The 15,788-nt window shown below is 34.4% G+C and overlaps 1 protein-coding gene across 13 annotated transcripts in view; it reads right to left on the reverse strand.

The window, feature by feature from the left end:
- Positions 1–15,788, reverse strand: part of SCN2A (sodium voltage-gated channel alpha subunit 2) — a 167,631-nt gene that overhangs the window by 7,297 nt on the left and 144,546 nt on the right. For all 13 annotated transcript variants that reach the window (XM_054258316.2, XM_054258317.2, XM_078327467.1 and 10 more), the window contains 6 exons: positions 15,569–15,742; positions 12,235–12,357; positions 10,693–10,974; positions 7,724–7,777; positions 4,580–4,717; positions 4,112–4,216 (listed from right to left, as the gene is read on the reverse strand). In XM_054258316.2, the coding sequence (XP_054114291.1) occupies positions 4,112–4,216; positions 4,580–4,717; positions 7,724–7,777; positions 10,693–10,974; positions 12,235–12,357; positions 15,569–15,742 (876 nt within the window). The remainder of the gene's footprint in view (positions 1–4,111; positions 4,217–4,579; positions 4,718–7,723; positions 7,778–10,692; positions 10,975–12,234; positions 12,358–15,568; positions 15,743–15,788) is intronic.

Below are 15,788 nucleotides of genomic sequence, written 5' to 3' on the forward strand. Positions count from 1 at the left end.
TATTGCACATGGTTTGCTCTTACTCAGTTTTAGTTTTCTTTCTCTTTCACCTGTTTTGAGGCCCCTCAAAAGCAGACCAGCGTCATTTTTCTCTTGAATATGGCTCCTATAATATAGTAAGTTCAAAATACCTTAAAAGCAGAAATTTGGCCTTAATTTTAATATCACCAGGACCAATAAAAATCTCCTTGGATTATCTGCTCATAGAGTTGTCCAGGGGGATAGACACCTCAGTGTACAACTCCAATCCCTTGGAGTTCTGGTCTCCAATTTAAAACCTAGGGTGTCAAGCATGCTGGAAGAAGATGTATAGTTCTGAAGGCCTTATTCACCACAAATTTATGTCCTCTAACCTCATCTTGGCCCTTCAGATTTAGAAATTAGCAATCCCTTGTCCTTCATTTGCTCTAAAGATAATTCCCAACTTCTAAGAAATTACAACTATCTTGCCCTCTATTTTTACCATTTTTTGACTATATTAAAGTTAAACATTTTAATGAAACTCCTCTATTTTCTTTTGCATTTCATATTATCTTTTTTTCCATGTTCTTTTCATAGGTTACTCTAAATTCATTAGAGGACTCAGCCCCGTTTTCTTTCTATAACTACCTTAGACCACTAAGTTCTTTCTCTACGTCTTGTGCATTTTTATGCCATAATTATTCTCTCTCTCTTCAATCTTTTCCTCTTTAAAATTCCTTTTGCTTTGCTTTAAAGCTAATATTTGAATCTTAAGGGACTTTTATTTTGCTGCTTCTAAATATTCTTCATTTCTCTCCCTTCCTCCTTCTTCTCACTCTTCCACTGTGCCTTGGGTGCCAAATTCTGCAAGCTAGCATCTCCAATTTTCTCACCACTCATGTCCCTTCTTCATTTCCTGCAGGACACCAACATTCATCCAGTTGTGCAAAGCGGAAAGACATGAGCCATTCTTGTTGGTTCCTTCTTTAGTTCTCATAATCAATTAATAGACAAACTTTTAAATTTCACTCTGGTGATAGCTCAAAATCCACTTTTATTAATCTCCACATCATTGTGATTCAGGCTACCTACCATCTCTGAAATAGCTCCAAAACAAGTCTATAATATATTTACACTGCCTCTGTCAAACGGATTGAGTGATCGTCACAAAGCCCAAACTGACTGTGTCCATTTCAATGGTTTCTTACTGCTCTTAGGATGAAAACAGTAAGCCTCCTGAACATGGCCTCCAAGGCCCAGAAAAGTTTGGGCTTATCCTAACCTCCTTATTCTTAATGTGTCCCAAAAGAACCTTGACTTTCTGCACTCCAGTCTCAGCAGCCCTCCTACATAAGGACCTTCACATATGCATTCCCCTTCTACAGGGCTCTTGTTATCCCACGCTGGCTATTGACACTTCCTCATTCTTTTTCCATCCTCAGCTAGCATATCACTTTAATAAAACCTTCTCTAACTTCCCTGATTAATCAGCACCCTCCCCCAAATCAGCTCTCACAGCTGAATGCATCTTTTTTTTTTTTTCTGGGCTATTTCATTTTTTTGGCATGACTGTTTGAGTACTATCTGTTGCATTAACTAGACTCCATACTGTTCAATATTTAAGCTCAAAATACTTAGCATATTACATAGTACATTGTGGGAGGTGCACAGCAACATATTCAAGCTTATGTACCAGGCAGTTGAGGTCAAAGCATGGAAAAATACTGACGCACTGTGTGTATGTTATTTGTGTATGAGAATGAAACTCCTTGGCTGAAAACAGGACAGGGAGTGGAGTGTGTGGTGTGAAAAAGAACGATGAAATCAGCCTCCTGAGAATGCAGTTTAAGTGTTGTGCAAAGTTACACCTCAAATGGCGACCTTGTAGATGTTTGTAGTTTATACGAGCCCTTTCAAAACATACTTAGCAAACAGATGCTAAAGCAAAGTCTTCTCAGAAGACCTAACCCCAGCCCCGTTCAGCTAAAGTTGTCTAAGTACTTCATTCTCTGCACTCACTGCAAGCTATAAGCTCTGCAGTACATATTGTTAATAAAGGAATAAATGGATTTTACCAGTTACTTCCTAAGTTGCCAAATTGTCAATGAATATTCTAGCTGAATGTGTTGAATTTTTCCAAGCAGCCCTACTGCTATGCAGGTAAATCCATGTCATTTGATGTAAATATAATCACATGCCTTCATTGATTTATCTCCTCGTATATCTTGGTAAAGTATGCAAGGCCTTATTCTGAGAATTTTTGTTATTTTCTCCATTTTTTTTTTTTTTTTTTGAGACGGAGTTCTTGCTCTGTAACCAGGCTGGAGTGCAGTGGTGCACTCTAGGCTCACTGCAACCTCCGCCTCCTGGGTTCAAACGATTCTTCCACCTCAGCCTCCCAAATAGCTGGGACCACAGGCGTGTGTCACCAATCCCAGCTAATTTTTGTATTTTTAGTAGAGACGGGGTTTCACCATGTTGGCCAGAATGGTCTCAATCTCTTAACCTCGTGATCTACCCACCTCAGCCTCCCAAAGTGCTGTGATTAGAGGCGTGAGCCACCACGCCCGGCCTATTCTAATTATTTTCAAAAAATGAATCTGTGCTTCAGAGCACAACTAAATTTTGTTCTGACAACTGTAAAATTCTTATCTCAGTCTGGACATTTCGTAGGCTTTACCACTGCCTATATATCACTTCAATTTATGGTAGTGGAACCAACAGTTTCACAGAACATCAACTGGTTTATGTTTTAGATGATCTGTTATCGACATATCCTCTGTTTTAGATTCTCTGTTATCTACATATCCTTCCTCTTTTCCTATGTTCCACAGCTGCCTCATCCCAGTTGAGTCTTCCTATTGGCTAACTTCCCTCCTGGAGTAGTTCCAGTCCTTCTGGCCTAACACAGATTATGGACTCATTTTATATGTAAAGGTTTATCTTTTTGTCCATGTCCCAAGGTTCCCTTGCCTCTAACATTGTTCCACACCAGTGTCTAGGTTAAACTCTGTAAAGTCTTTCTTTTCATATTTCTAGGCTCTTCTGTTAACTATGTTGCATTTGTACTGCTTAATTAGAACAAATTTCCTCAGACTTGTATGGTAACCTTGATTCATTTAACTTAGAAAACCAGTGTCTACTACTCACTAAGTCAAATACATCGCTATACTTCACTGATATATTTACCTATATGGCTTGGTGGTATATGTTTTCTCATATAGCAAATGTTGTCTGCTTTTTTCTCTGTTCATTCAAATTGTATTATTTCCCAAAGACTAGGTTCAAATTGTACACCCTTTATGTTTGACCCAATATAGTGATCCACTTTCTTTGAGTTATTGGCCGACTTACCAACTGAACACTTAATTCTGGTCGGTCAGTTTTATATTGTCACTAATGAATTCATAAAATCAAGATTTCTGAGGAACATTGAAGTGTTTTATACCATGTATACCTTAGAGAAGATGCTCTGAGACTTAATATCTGAGCCAGTCCTTTAGGAGTGATAGAAAAACTCAGGGATTCTCCTGATAGCGATTCCCTTCAGCAGCCGAACTGAATGAACAGTATCACTGCCAAATATATAACTGGAAGAGCCATATAAAGTCCAACAAAGAATGATATCACCTCATTTAAGGGTGGGATAGTAGAGGAAAATATGAAGTTTGTCTTTTGTCGTTGTTTTTGTTTAACCAGAAATAAGCAAAACCTGTGACTTGTTTCATTAATGATTCCGTTCTATCTGCAGAGTTGGACAAAAAATGAGGCCAATCTGTGATGTACCAGTTATTCCAATCTGTCTCCAGTGTACTCTGAGAACATTTAATATTTCCACATTGTGTATGCATATTCCACATTATTAGAAGCTTCTTAATGACATCAGCTTGTCTGATACTATTGGCACCTAAGTATAGAAAATTTTATTTCTATATATTTTATATGTTTGCATATAAAATATGTTGTGTATTATATAGTTTATACATATTATGTATATAATATATATATTCAAACTATTTAGGCTAGCTAGTCACATTGTTAAGATAGAAAACTGTTACAAATCCAAAAAATAACTAGTTTCTAGCAATTCTGGCTGTGAAAGGGTTAGGTAACATAGCTTTAACTGGCAATGAAAGTATGCTATTCTTACAGCAGGTCGAGGTATGGGTTTTTGTGGTTTCTTTGAACCCAGTTTTTTCATTGCATTGTAGTATTTCTTCTGTTCTTCTGTCATAAAAATGTCTTGACCTCCAAAGTAAAGAAATGAAAGCAAAACTTGTTAAAATTGTGTTCTTTGCTGGCTATAAAATCCACCTTAGTAATAGTGCAAAAATTGGCTCCCACATTTCATTCTATTGTTGCTAATATCTGTATTTATGGAAATGCCTTTATTCAATATACAGATTATACCATATAAGTCATATTTCTATACTAAAAACATCAAAAATATGCTATCTAAATTATTAATTGCTTAAAAGCTTATCGATTATCAAATGTCTCAAAATAATTTCTGAATTTTATATTCTTTTTGTGGTGATTGCATTTTGGAGGCTAAAGGAAACAGTGTGACATATTTAGTTCATATTTCAGGGCAAAGATGAAGTTTTAATATACTTATCTTCTTTTTCTGTTGGTTGAAGTTATCTATGATGACACCAATGAAAAGATTCAAGGTAAAGAATGAACCAAAAATAATAAAAATGACAAAATAAAGATACATGTACAGGTTGTCTTCATACTTGGGTTGTAATTCTACCTAAAAAATATGAAGAATTGTAACCATTATATCTAACACTTGCTGCATAAAAAGAACATCAGTGAGTTTTCAATTATCTAAGCATGTTTTGGTCTCAGGAATGACAAGAATTCAAACATTAAACAGATTTTATGAACCTTCAAATCTCACATGCTTATTGAAGAGTCCTGCAAGGCTATCCATTACCTGGGAAAGTGAAACAACTCATAGAGAAGTCTGAATGATTATAAACAATGTCATTCAATAAATGCCTAGAATATGAATGCACTTTGCTGCAAAGTTCCCAACACAGCATGCAAATTAAAGATTTCCTCATCTTACAAAAGAGATGTCAGTGTCACATTATTCTACGTCAAAACTTTTAAGATTTACTTTCTCTGCCTCAGTTTTCTCATCTGTGAAATGAAAACAATAGAACCTAAACCTCATAGTGTGGCTGTGAAGATTAGTCATATTAACATATAAATGTGCTTAGAAAAGTGGCTGGCCAGTAGTTATTTCTAAGTGTAAGGGTTTGATATAATACAATTCCTTAGATAGGCAAGAACCATTGTAGTATGTCTGCATGTAGGTTTATAGGTTGATCTTCCCTTTCTGAAAATGAGTCTACTGCTTTATCCGATTCAGCAGGCACCATTTCTGTAACAATGGTACTCTCTCTCTTGTCTAGCCCACTTTTTATTAGAAGTATGTGTGATATTTGAAATATTGAAAAAAAGAAAAGAAAAGAAAATGTCAAAAAGCTGCCTTTAATATTTTGAAAAAAAAAACAAAAACAAAAAAGAAAACAGAAATATGTCTGATAGTAGATTTGAGCTTTAGCCGTAAGCTCTAGTTCAGGTCTCATAGGACATTGTTCTAATCAACTCAGTTAACCAGTCACTCACTGATGATAATAAATGAAGGTAATAAGCCACTGCGTTATGAAATCAATTTAGAGGATTATGAGCAGCATATTTTTTTCTAATGAAATAGAGCAAAATGGAAAATATCAGGAATATTATAAAATGACTTATTCTTTGATGAGATTTTATGTGAGTTTAGTGAATAGCGATGTACAATTATAGTTTTTAAACTTTTAAAAGACTACTCATACAGGAATTGCATAATACATACATGCAAAATACAATACATTTTATAAGTGAAATCCATAATCCAGGTCATTGGTAGGACTTCAGAAACCTTTGGTGTATCTTTCTCAAACATAACCACATCATCCCTGCTAGAGGTAACTCTTATCCTGACTTTAATGGTAATCATGTTCCTGCTTTTTCTTTCGAGTTAACACCTCAGTATGCATTCTTGAACAATAAGCTTAGTTTTGTCAATTTTTAACTTTATATAAATACAATTATAGTATATGTCTAGTTTAACTCAATGTTATATTTTTAAGGCTCATCCAAGTGGCTGTATATGGCTGTATTCATTCATTTCCATTACTATGTAGTATTCAATTATTTGCCTATTTCTACTATTTTTGAGTTGCTCCCAGTTTTTTGCTACTGCAAAAAAATGTTATATTCGTTTTTGTACATAGATTATCCTAAACATGTACATAAATTTCTTTAGGATACATTGTTCGAAATGGAATTGCAAGATTAAAAGCATTTTTAACTTTCTCAAATAATGTGATCATACACAGCTGTTTTTAAGGGATTATTTATCTAATTTTTTTTTCCTACCAGCATTGTATCAGTATTCTTATTGCTGTTTACCCTTGGTAAAACTTGGCATTATCAGACTTTTTAGTACTGCCAATCTGGTAGGTATGTAGATACTGTCTCATTTTGGTTTAAATTTGCATTTATCTGATGCAATTTACTAATTAAAGTAAAAATCAACAATTTCTCATAAATGTAGTGCTCAAGTGGATTTCATCTTTTGTAATGTCCAGGAATTTTGTAGCAGACAAGGTCTGCTAAGATATTAAAAAAGAAACTGAAAATGTTTCATGTCATATAAGCTATTGATAAAAAGATGGAGAGAGCTTTGAATTAATTAATCAAAAAGGTGAGAAACTACTGTGGCAAGTGGGTACGAGTTCAACTCATGATCCGGGTTCAACTAGTTTACCACTTAACGCATTAAGCCTCTTTGCTTCAGTGGTAAAATAGAGTTAGTAACACGTATACAATAAGGTTGTTATTTAGGACTAAATGGGATAATGTGAGAAAGTCCTTGGCATAGTGAGTAGTGATAAACAACACATTATTATTATATTTAGAAAAAACTCATAACTTGAATTCCTGATACCACATACAGAGAGATCAAATGCAGGGCTTTTCATGCTTTCTTGCTCCCGCTCTGTTTTTATGAAGTGGAAAGAAAAAAAACACCTCAGGAATTCTTCACTCAGAAAGCTAGCTACTGGTGCTAGGAAAATAGTATTTTGAACTTTATTATCATGCTTTGGTGTACTAGAAATCAATCCTTTTTTCCAAAATGTGACTTCATTCCTCATTAAATAGTGAGAAGTGAATGAAATTTGTAGGAAAAAACTCAAAGTACTGGTGTGTATAAGGTAGATTAGGAAAGTCCCTTCCTTCTACCACTTAGTCTCACTTTCCCAAGAGAAACACTAAGTTGTTTGTTTACTTTTGTCCCATTATTAGTTACATTCTTCCTATCTTAAGGAAGATCAAAAGCTGGAGGATATCTATTACAGATGAAAAATATTGCCTGTGAGAACTTATAATGCACAAACGGCCAGGACTATCAGAGCCAAAGGTAAAATGTCTGATTTTGAAAATAAATCCAATAAAGTTTTGTGTCAGGTGGCTTGCTAAATACTAGAAAAGGTATCTTAAAAGATACACAGCGATTAGAGAAAATTATCCTGTAATAATTTTGGAAGAATCAATATGATTAAACATTTTATTTTTATAATACAGATATGTTTTATAAATTAAGCACATAATTTTATTTTATTGACAATATCACTAAATTACAATACTGTAGAAATATACATTTGATAAAATTAAAAAATTTCCCTCTAACTAGACTTACATTTCGTGAGTCAACAGCTGCATACATAATATCCATCCATCCCTTAAATGTGGCCTGTAAGAAAAGTCATATCATTTTCTTTTTTTCCAAAATTCTAATTTTAGAAAAATCAGTTGAATAGGAATAATTGATCAAGGTTCTACTTGATCTATATTCAAATATAGGTATATAAATAAGCTTGAAATCAGTATTTACTTTTTGGGCAAGGTTTTATCATATGCATTGAAAATACTTCAAGTTTATCTTTGTTCCATTTTTATATGCATATTTAATATCCATAATTAGATAATCATCTACTGTAACAATACGCTATTATAAAAACACTATCAGCAATCTTTGACTCTGATGTGGTTATATAAGAATATATCATGAAATTTGAAGAAAGGATTTCTTGCATATAGTATCAGCATGAGACAAGTTCAAAGTATGCTGCATTATTTATCTTAACGGCTTTCTTTTCCACATGATTATTACCAATCGCCAATCATGACGGCTTAATTCTTGAAGATCTTAATATTGTGGAACATACTGTTTTGACGTGATTACTCTATAAGAGGCAGCAGTTTCCTAATCTGAAAGTAGTATATTCAACTGTATTTACTTTGTTAAATATTTGCTTTCTGCTGCGTGGACATAGTGATCTTGAAAACAAAAGTCTTACACATTTTGTTTTTTTAGTTTCTGAGTGCCGCAGACTCTGCCCCTTTCTGACTATTTCATTTATTTATTTATTTATTTATTTATTTATTGAGACGGAGTTTCGCTCTTGTTACCCAGGCTGGAGTGCAATGGCGCAATCTCGGCTCACCGCAACCTCTGCCTCCTGGGTTCAGGTAATTCTCCTGCCTCAGCCTCCTGAGTAGCTGGGATTACAGACATGCGCCACCATGCCCAGCTAATTTTTTGTATTTTTAGTAGAGACGGGGTTTCACCATGTTGACCAGGATGGTCTCGATCTCTTGACCTCATGATTCACCCGCCTCGGCCTCCCAAAGTGCTGGGATTACAGGCGTGAGCCACCGCGCCCGGCCTATTTTTATAGTATTGAGGATCATGTAGGTGGATTGTGTCCAGGAACTAGTGGATATGAAATACTGCAGTCAGTTGAACAGCTGAATGAATTATTATGAGTGCAAAGCAGACACAATAGTCTAATTGGAAGGTTTTCATTTGCAAGGGAGCAACTTTTCTATCCAAAAGTGTCTCTCTCTCTCTTTCTCTGCCTCCATACACACGCACCTTTTCAACCTCACTTGGGGCCAGCATTTCTTTCCTCAGAGCAGGAAAGGAGAAAAATGAGTGCCAAGATAAAACTCCCAGTAACAAAGGACTTGTGCTATGCTACCAAATGCATAGCTGGAGAGACAATAAAGTATGTAGAGCCATCATGTTTGCAACATGGTACAGAAAAGATAGTTCATGGTAAGGAAGAATCTAGGAAGATGGGCCTAAGGAAGTATTTGCGAACACTGAGGAAGAATAATTTTCTTATTGTGTAATATTATATCATTTTATATAGTTTTACTGAATCTATATAGAGTTCCTAAAAAGTATATGCATTTGTGTTTTAATTGCTTTTCAAAAATATATTTATTTTTAATTGACAAATTAAAAATGATTATATTTATGTTGTACAAATGATGTTTTCAAATACATGCATATTGTGGAATGGCTAACTCAAGCTAAGCAACATATATATCACTTTACATACTTATTTTTGTGATGAGAAAACATAATGTCTACTTTCTCAGATATTTTCAAGTATATAATACATTATTATTAACTATAGTCACCATGCTGTATAATAGCTCTACACAATGTACTCCTCCTGAGGAACTGAATTTTGTATCCTTTGACCAACATCTCCCATCATTCCCCACCTCCAGCCCTTGGTGATTGCCATTCTGCTTTCTGCTTCTACGAGTTTGAGTTTTTTTAGATTTCATACATAGTGACATCATGTGCTATTTGTCTTTCTGTGCCTGGCTTATTTCACTTAATATAATATCCTCCAGGTGAATCCATGTTGTGTAAAAGAACAAGATCCCCTTCTTCTTTTAAGGCTAAATAGTATTTCATTGTGTATGTCTATAGGTGTGTGTGTGTGTGTGTGTGTACACACACACATACACACAATCCAATAAATTTTAAAATGTTTTTACCACTCATCAATCATGAGGGCTTATTCTTGAAAATCTTTTTAATATTATTGAACATACTATTTTGAAGCACTTACTCGATAAAAAGAAGCAGTTTCCTAATCTGAAAACAAATACATTCAAGTCCATTTACTTTTTGAAATACTTTTTCTGTTGTGTGGACACAGTAATCTTGAAAACAAAAGTCTTGCAAATTTTCTCCGTTTCTTAGTGCTGTTTCCTAGGCTCTTCCTCTTCCCTGATTACTTCTATATATGCACACACATATAGACATACACTTTATATGCATATTTCTAGATATAGATATACACACATATAGTGTATGCCTGTATGTGTGTTCATATAGAACTATGTGAACATTATATATATACAAACACACACATATATATATATACACACAATTTTCTTTATCCATTTATCTGTTGATGGACAATTAGTCTTTTTCCATATTATGGCTACTGCGAATACTGCTACAGTGAGCATGACAGTGCAGACATCTCTTTGACATGCTGATTTCATTTCTTTTGGATATATACCCAGTAATGGGAATGCTAGATCGTACGGTAGTTCTATTTTTAGTTTTTTGAGGAACGTCCATACTGTTATCCATAAAGGCTCTACAAATTTATATTCCTGCCAACAATGTACAAGGGTTCCCTTTTCTTCACGTTCTTGCCAACATGTTTTGTCATTTACCTGTTTGATCAAAGCCATTCTAACAGGTGTAAGGTAGACACCTCATTACAAGGAAGAAGAACTTTAGACTCATTTTAATTACACATCACGGAAAATAATAAAGTGGTTACTTACAACTTGAAGTAGAGACAGATATCCAAGTCCCACGTTATCAAAGTTTACTTTCACATTTTTCCACCTGGCAGTTTGGTTGCTTTCAATGAGAGCTTTGCACTCACTGTAGTTGTTGACCACGCTTACATCAAACATCTCTCCAGTGGTGTAGTTAATACAATGGTAAAACTTGCCAGCAAAGAGATTCACTCCCATTATACTGAATATGAGCCAAAAGATCAGACAAACCAGAAGTACATTCATGATAGATGGAATGGCTCCTAAAAGAGCATTTACAACAACCTGGCACAGAATGAGAAGGAACAATAAATGAAAAGCCAACAACAATTATTTGCTTACTTTTAAACATTATTAAAAAACAGCCAAATGAGAAAAAATACATCTTTCAAAGTTGAATATTGGTTAGAAACTAGACTCTGGTAGTTCCAAATAAGAATTTTTAAATTATAATTCAGAGAGTGTAAAACAAATTTTATGCTGGAGAACATTTTCTCAAGAGGTAATAATATACATGTAGCAAATTACCTCAAAGGATGGAACTAATAGTAAATGCCAAAAACAATTAAGAGTATAAATAGTGACATGAATACAGAAGTGAACATCACTTTAAAAATCATACAAACCATACAATTTGTTATCCAAAATTTGACAGTAAAAGAGAACACTTGGGGATCGAATTCCACAAAGAAAATATAAAAAGTATTCTGGTACTGAAAGTTTGATACCTTTGTTTATTAAGCCTTCTACTGCAAAAACTCATTTCAAATTGGTAAAATAAACAGAATTTAACAGCTAATAACTTTTTTATGTAAACATGCATATGCAGACACACCCATCTACACACACCATTCATCTCTTGTTGTGTTTGTAAAATGCAGACGAAGTCTAAGTAACTACTTGCAAATATCACAAAAAGTATCATTTTCTAAAAATCCCCTTTCAACCAGTTTAAACCACTGAGACAGGGCATCATCATTTTCTTTAGGTGGTGAGGGTATGTGGTCTCAGGTTTTGTGCCTCAGGAAACGACAAATGTCAGCACAAACTCCTCCGTTCTTTTGTACCACTCTTCTAAATGAGTGTTAGATTTCCAATTGACCTACTTTTTAGCCATCTCAGCCTGTGTTTAAGAAGTAAAAGACCTGATTCAAACCTCAAAAGGCTCAAAGTGTAACCTAACAGAGCAGTGAAAAAATGATGAGCAATGATGTGGTAGGTTTAAACTACAGCAAATAGGATTTCCTGCACATTTATAAATGGAGTGAACATAAATAATCTTGATTCAAATCAGCAGCATAACTATAGAGATTTTCCACCAAGTGAAAATCTAGCTAATTAGAAACAGTCCTTCTGGCACTACACTCTGTGAGTGACTCGAGCAGTGCCAAGTATTATGGGCAACTGGTAAATATTATTTTTGATTGATTAGCTATGTCAGTATGAATGCATAAGACACAAATTCTCCATAAATTTGACATTTCTACAAAGTGTCAGTCTGCTCTCAATAATAATTCTGACAAATTCTAAGGCATTCATTCTTACCCTCATTCCTTCAAACCGGGACAAGGCTCTCAGTGGCCTCAGAGCTCTTAGTGTTCTGAGGGATTTGATGGCACCAAGTTCTGAGTAACCCAAGGCATTTGCAGTTAAACTGACCAATGAGACCTATACAGAAAAAGCAACACGATTTTCTTATTTACACACAAAAATGTCTACACAGATCAACCTTGCTTTATGCAATGAATCAGTAATTCTCAAACTTTCGTGAGTTTCAGAATCACCCAAGGTCTTGTTAAAAACACCAATAGCAGAGTGTGGTTTAGTAAGTTTAGGAGAGACCTAAGAATTTGCATTTCTGCAGATTCCTAGGGTGAGGCTAATGATTCTAGTCTGTGAACACTTATAAAAAAAAGAAGTCCTTTTTTACAATGTGTTCTTTTTTTCAAGATTCTTGGTAAGAAATATTTTTTAAAAATTAAAAGCAAAAAAAAAAAAAAAAAAAACAGCAAGAGAGAAATGTGATCTCCCTCTACATATCTGTAAAACTTATTTCTGTGTCATGTCTAATCATATTGAGCAGACCTGAAAGAGAAAGTAACATTTGGCAGCAAGTAAACTATACAAACCTCCGGTGAGGATGAACATGGATACATTTAAAAAGGTCTAGGCCTCTAAGAAGCAGCTTTGATATTTGTAAATTTCAGGGTGAAGGGCATAATACCATTAATTAGGTCAGACAAAATTTGTGAATAAAAAAGTTGAGATTTTATTATAACAAATTAGAAAATTCAATGTTTTCTTTAGTTATTCATACAGCTAACTTACATAGCTGATAGGCCGGGCGCGGTGTCTCAAGCCTGTAATCCCAGCACTTTGGGAGGCCGAGGCGGGTGGATCACGAGGTCAAGAGATCGAGACCATCCTGGTCAACATGGTGAAACCCCGTCTCTACTAAAAATACAAAAAATTAGCTGGGCATGGTGGCGCCTGCCTGTAATCCCAGCTACTCAGGAGGCTGAAGCAGGAGAGTTGTCTGAACCCAGGAGGTGGAGGTTGCAGTGAGCCAAGATCGCGCCATTGCACTCCAGCCTGGGTAACAAGAGTGAAACTCCGTCTCAAAAAAAAAAAAAAAAATTTAAAGTCTTAGCTAAAAAGGAAAAGAAACTGTCATGGGTACATACACGTGTTCAATTTCCTTTGAAAACATATAGAAAAATATTAAAACAATATAAACTAAGTAAAGATATTTTGTTCTAAAGTGCAACTGAATTTCAAAGGCAGATAAATAAAAATAAATAATTTAAGAGGATAATGTTAATATATATTTGAAAAATATAATTTTTAAGGAGAATAAGCACATAGAAAGTTGTTATAAAAACAACTTATTCAAAATAATTTTGCACATGCAGTTTTAAAGTGAAGCCTCTTGAATACAGAAAAATATGAGCTATAAAATTTTGTCTTACATAGTTCATACAGTTCCCTTAAAATCCAAACTCTTAGGCTTTGTAAGTCCTGTCTTCACAGATAATTGAAAAATAGTTACTGGATTATCATTACTTGTGAAGCTTTTCTGTATTTAAGACATAAGGACCTGTAGTACTTTACCTTCTCTGAAGACAGAACCAAAAAGAGATAAGCATAAGTTAAAGGATAAAAGGTAAAAGTTAGACATAGAAAAATATTCTGAATGGGGTAGTATTTACTGGCTTAATAAAAGAAGTTGTAAAATGTTCAATTCTATGTGACTTGTAGCTAAATGTGAAAAAGGAGATAAATGTAGGCCTTCTCTTACTAGGGCATTGCAGCAATCTCCTAACTGGTGTTTTGATCTCTAAATAATCCTCTTTTTATTATTCACACCTCCACCTAACTTCTCTCCCTAAAAGAACAAGCCTGGGTCTTGTCTCTTCCTATGTGTAATTCTTCAATAGCTTCCTCTTCATTAAATCCTCAGTCTAAATTTCTTTGGATGGCATGTCAGGTTCTTCAAGCTCTTCTCAAAGTTATCTTTCTTATCTTATCATCCCATCACAAAGGCTTGTCTCACCCTATCTACTTGTTTCTGCAACCTGCCCTGCATGTCATGAGCCAATGTTTTAAGGAATCAGCGTTCCTCCCTTAGCTGTGCCTGCTGGTATTCTCATCTCTCAAGTTCCAGCTCACATTCCTCTTCTTTCTTGAAGACTTTTCACCTGCCTCAAGTAAAGAGGTGGCCCTTCTAACACAGGTATCGATTTACGTCTACACATCTGTCCTCACTTTTCAATTGCAAGCTTCTGCAGGACTAGAAAAAAGACTTATTTATATTTGTGTGTTTCATAATGAAATAGACGAGCAATAAGCATATTTGACTTAAAGCAAGGTATTTATCAGGTTAATATACTATCATAACAGTTTTCTTAAATCTAAAAAGGTAAATATCAGAGTACTTTGGGTAATATGATCATTAGGTGCAGGACAACTAGATTTCTCTTAAGAGTTTCTTTATATTCAAGTGGTGTTGACTTCATACTTTTATCTTTAAATAGACATATTAATTATCAGATTTTTTAATAGATTTACCAACCTATTATAAGCACATACAGAAAATAAGAGGCAAAAATTGTATCATGCATAATCCCATTATACAAATAAAAGAACGGTTACAGTTTTTGGTACATTTTCTATTGTTTGTAATGTCCAGATACATGTAGTTTTAAATATTGCTTATTTTCTTCCTTTACTTCCAGAGGACTGTTAATGTAATTCTGCATGTAACATTTATATGTTATATTTAATAGTAGATTTGCCTCATATTCAATTATTTAAAAATCCTCTTATATTTTGATATGCTATCTTATTTTATTTCAACACCAATGTACTTAAATAAAACTTTTGAATACTTGGTCAATAGCCAATTTGCTTCTACTATCATACAAATCAAGTGATGTCTCTTGCTTTTTGAGCTTTCAAATTTCTTTGTAATTAATGATCCATCTGTGTGCCCTAAACTTCTCAATAGGCTCTAGTGATGACAAAGATACGGATGTCAAAGATGCCTGAGAAAAATGTAAATACAGTTATTTTGTGAAATGAGATAGTGCAAAAAGCAAAATTTCTAAATTCATATTTTATTTGGCATAACTTGAGATTTCAAAATTAATTTGAAACTAAATGATTAGTATAGTATGATGGCATTTGACTTTTATCAATGAATATATGTATATTTAAATTGGCAAAAAATGTTTTGAGGCATCCTCTCACTGTGAAACAAGGAACATAATTTACATTTGGGCTGACACAGTGTTACTGAGTGCCTAGTCTGGTCAGGCACCATTGCTGGACGTAGTACCCATATGCCAACAAATGAAACAGCAAAGTGCAGCATACTCACATCAACAATCAGGAAGTCGAGCCAGCACCAGGCATTGGTAAAATACACTTGAAAACCATATGCAACCCACTTTAGCAGCATTTCCAGGATGAATATGTAAGTGAAAACCTTGTCAGCGTATTCTAACATGGTCTTAATGGTTTTTCGCTGCTCAATGTATATATCTTCAAAGGCCTATAAGTCAAAAAATTCTATTAAATTTTATGATCAGAAACAGTCT

This window comes from Callithrix jacchus, chromosome 6, assembly GCF_049354715.1.
Source record: "Callithrix jacchus isolate 240 chromosome 6, calJac240_pri, whole genome shotgun sequence".
NCBI lineage: Eukaryota > Metazoa > Chordata > Mammalia > Primates > Cebidae > Callithrix > Callithrix jacchus.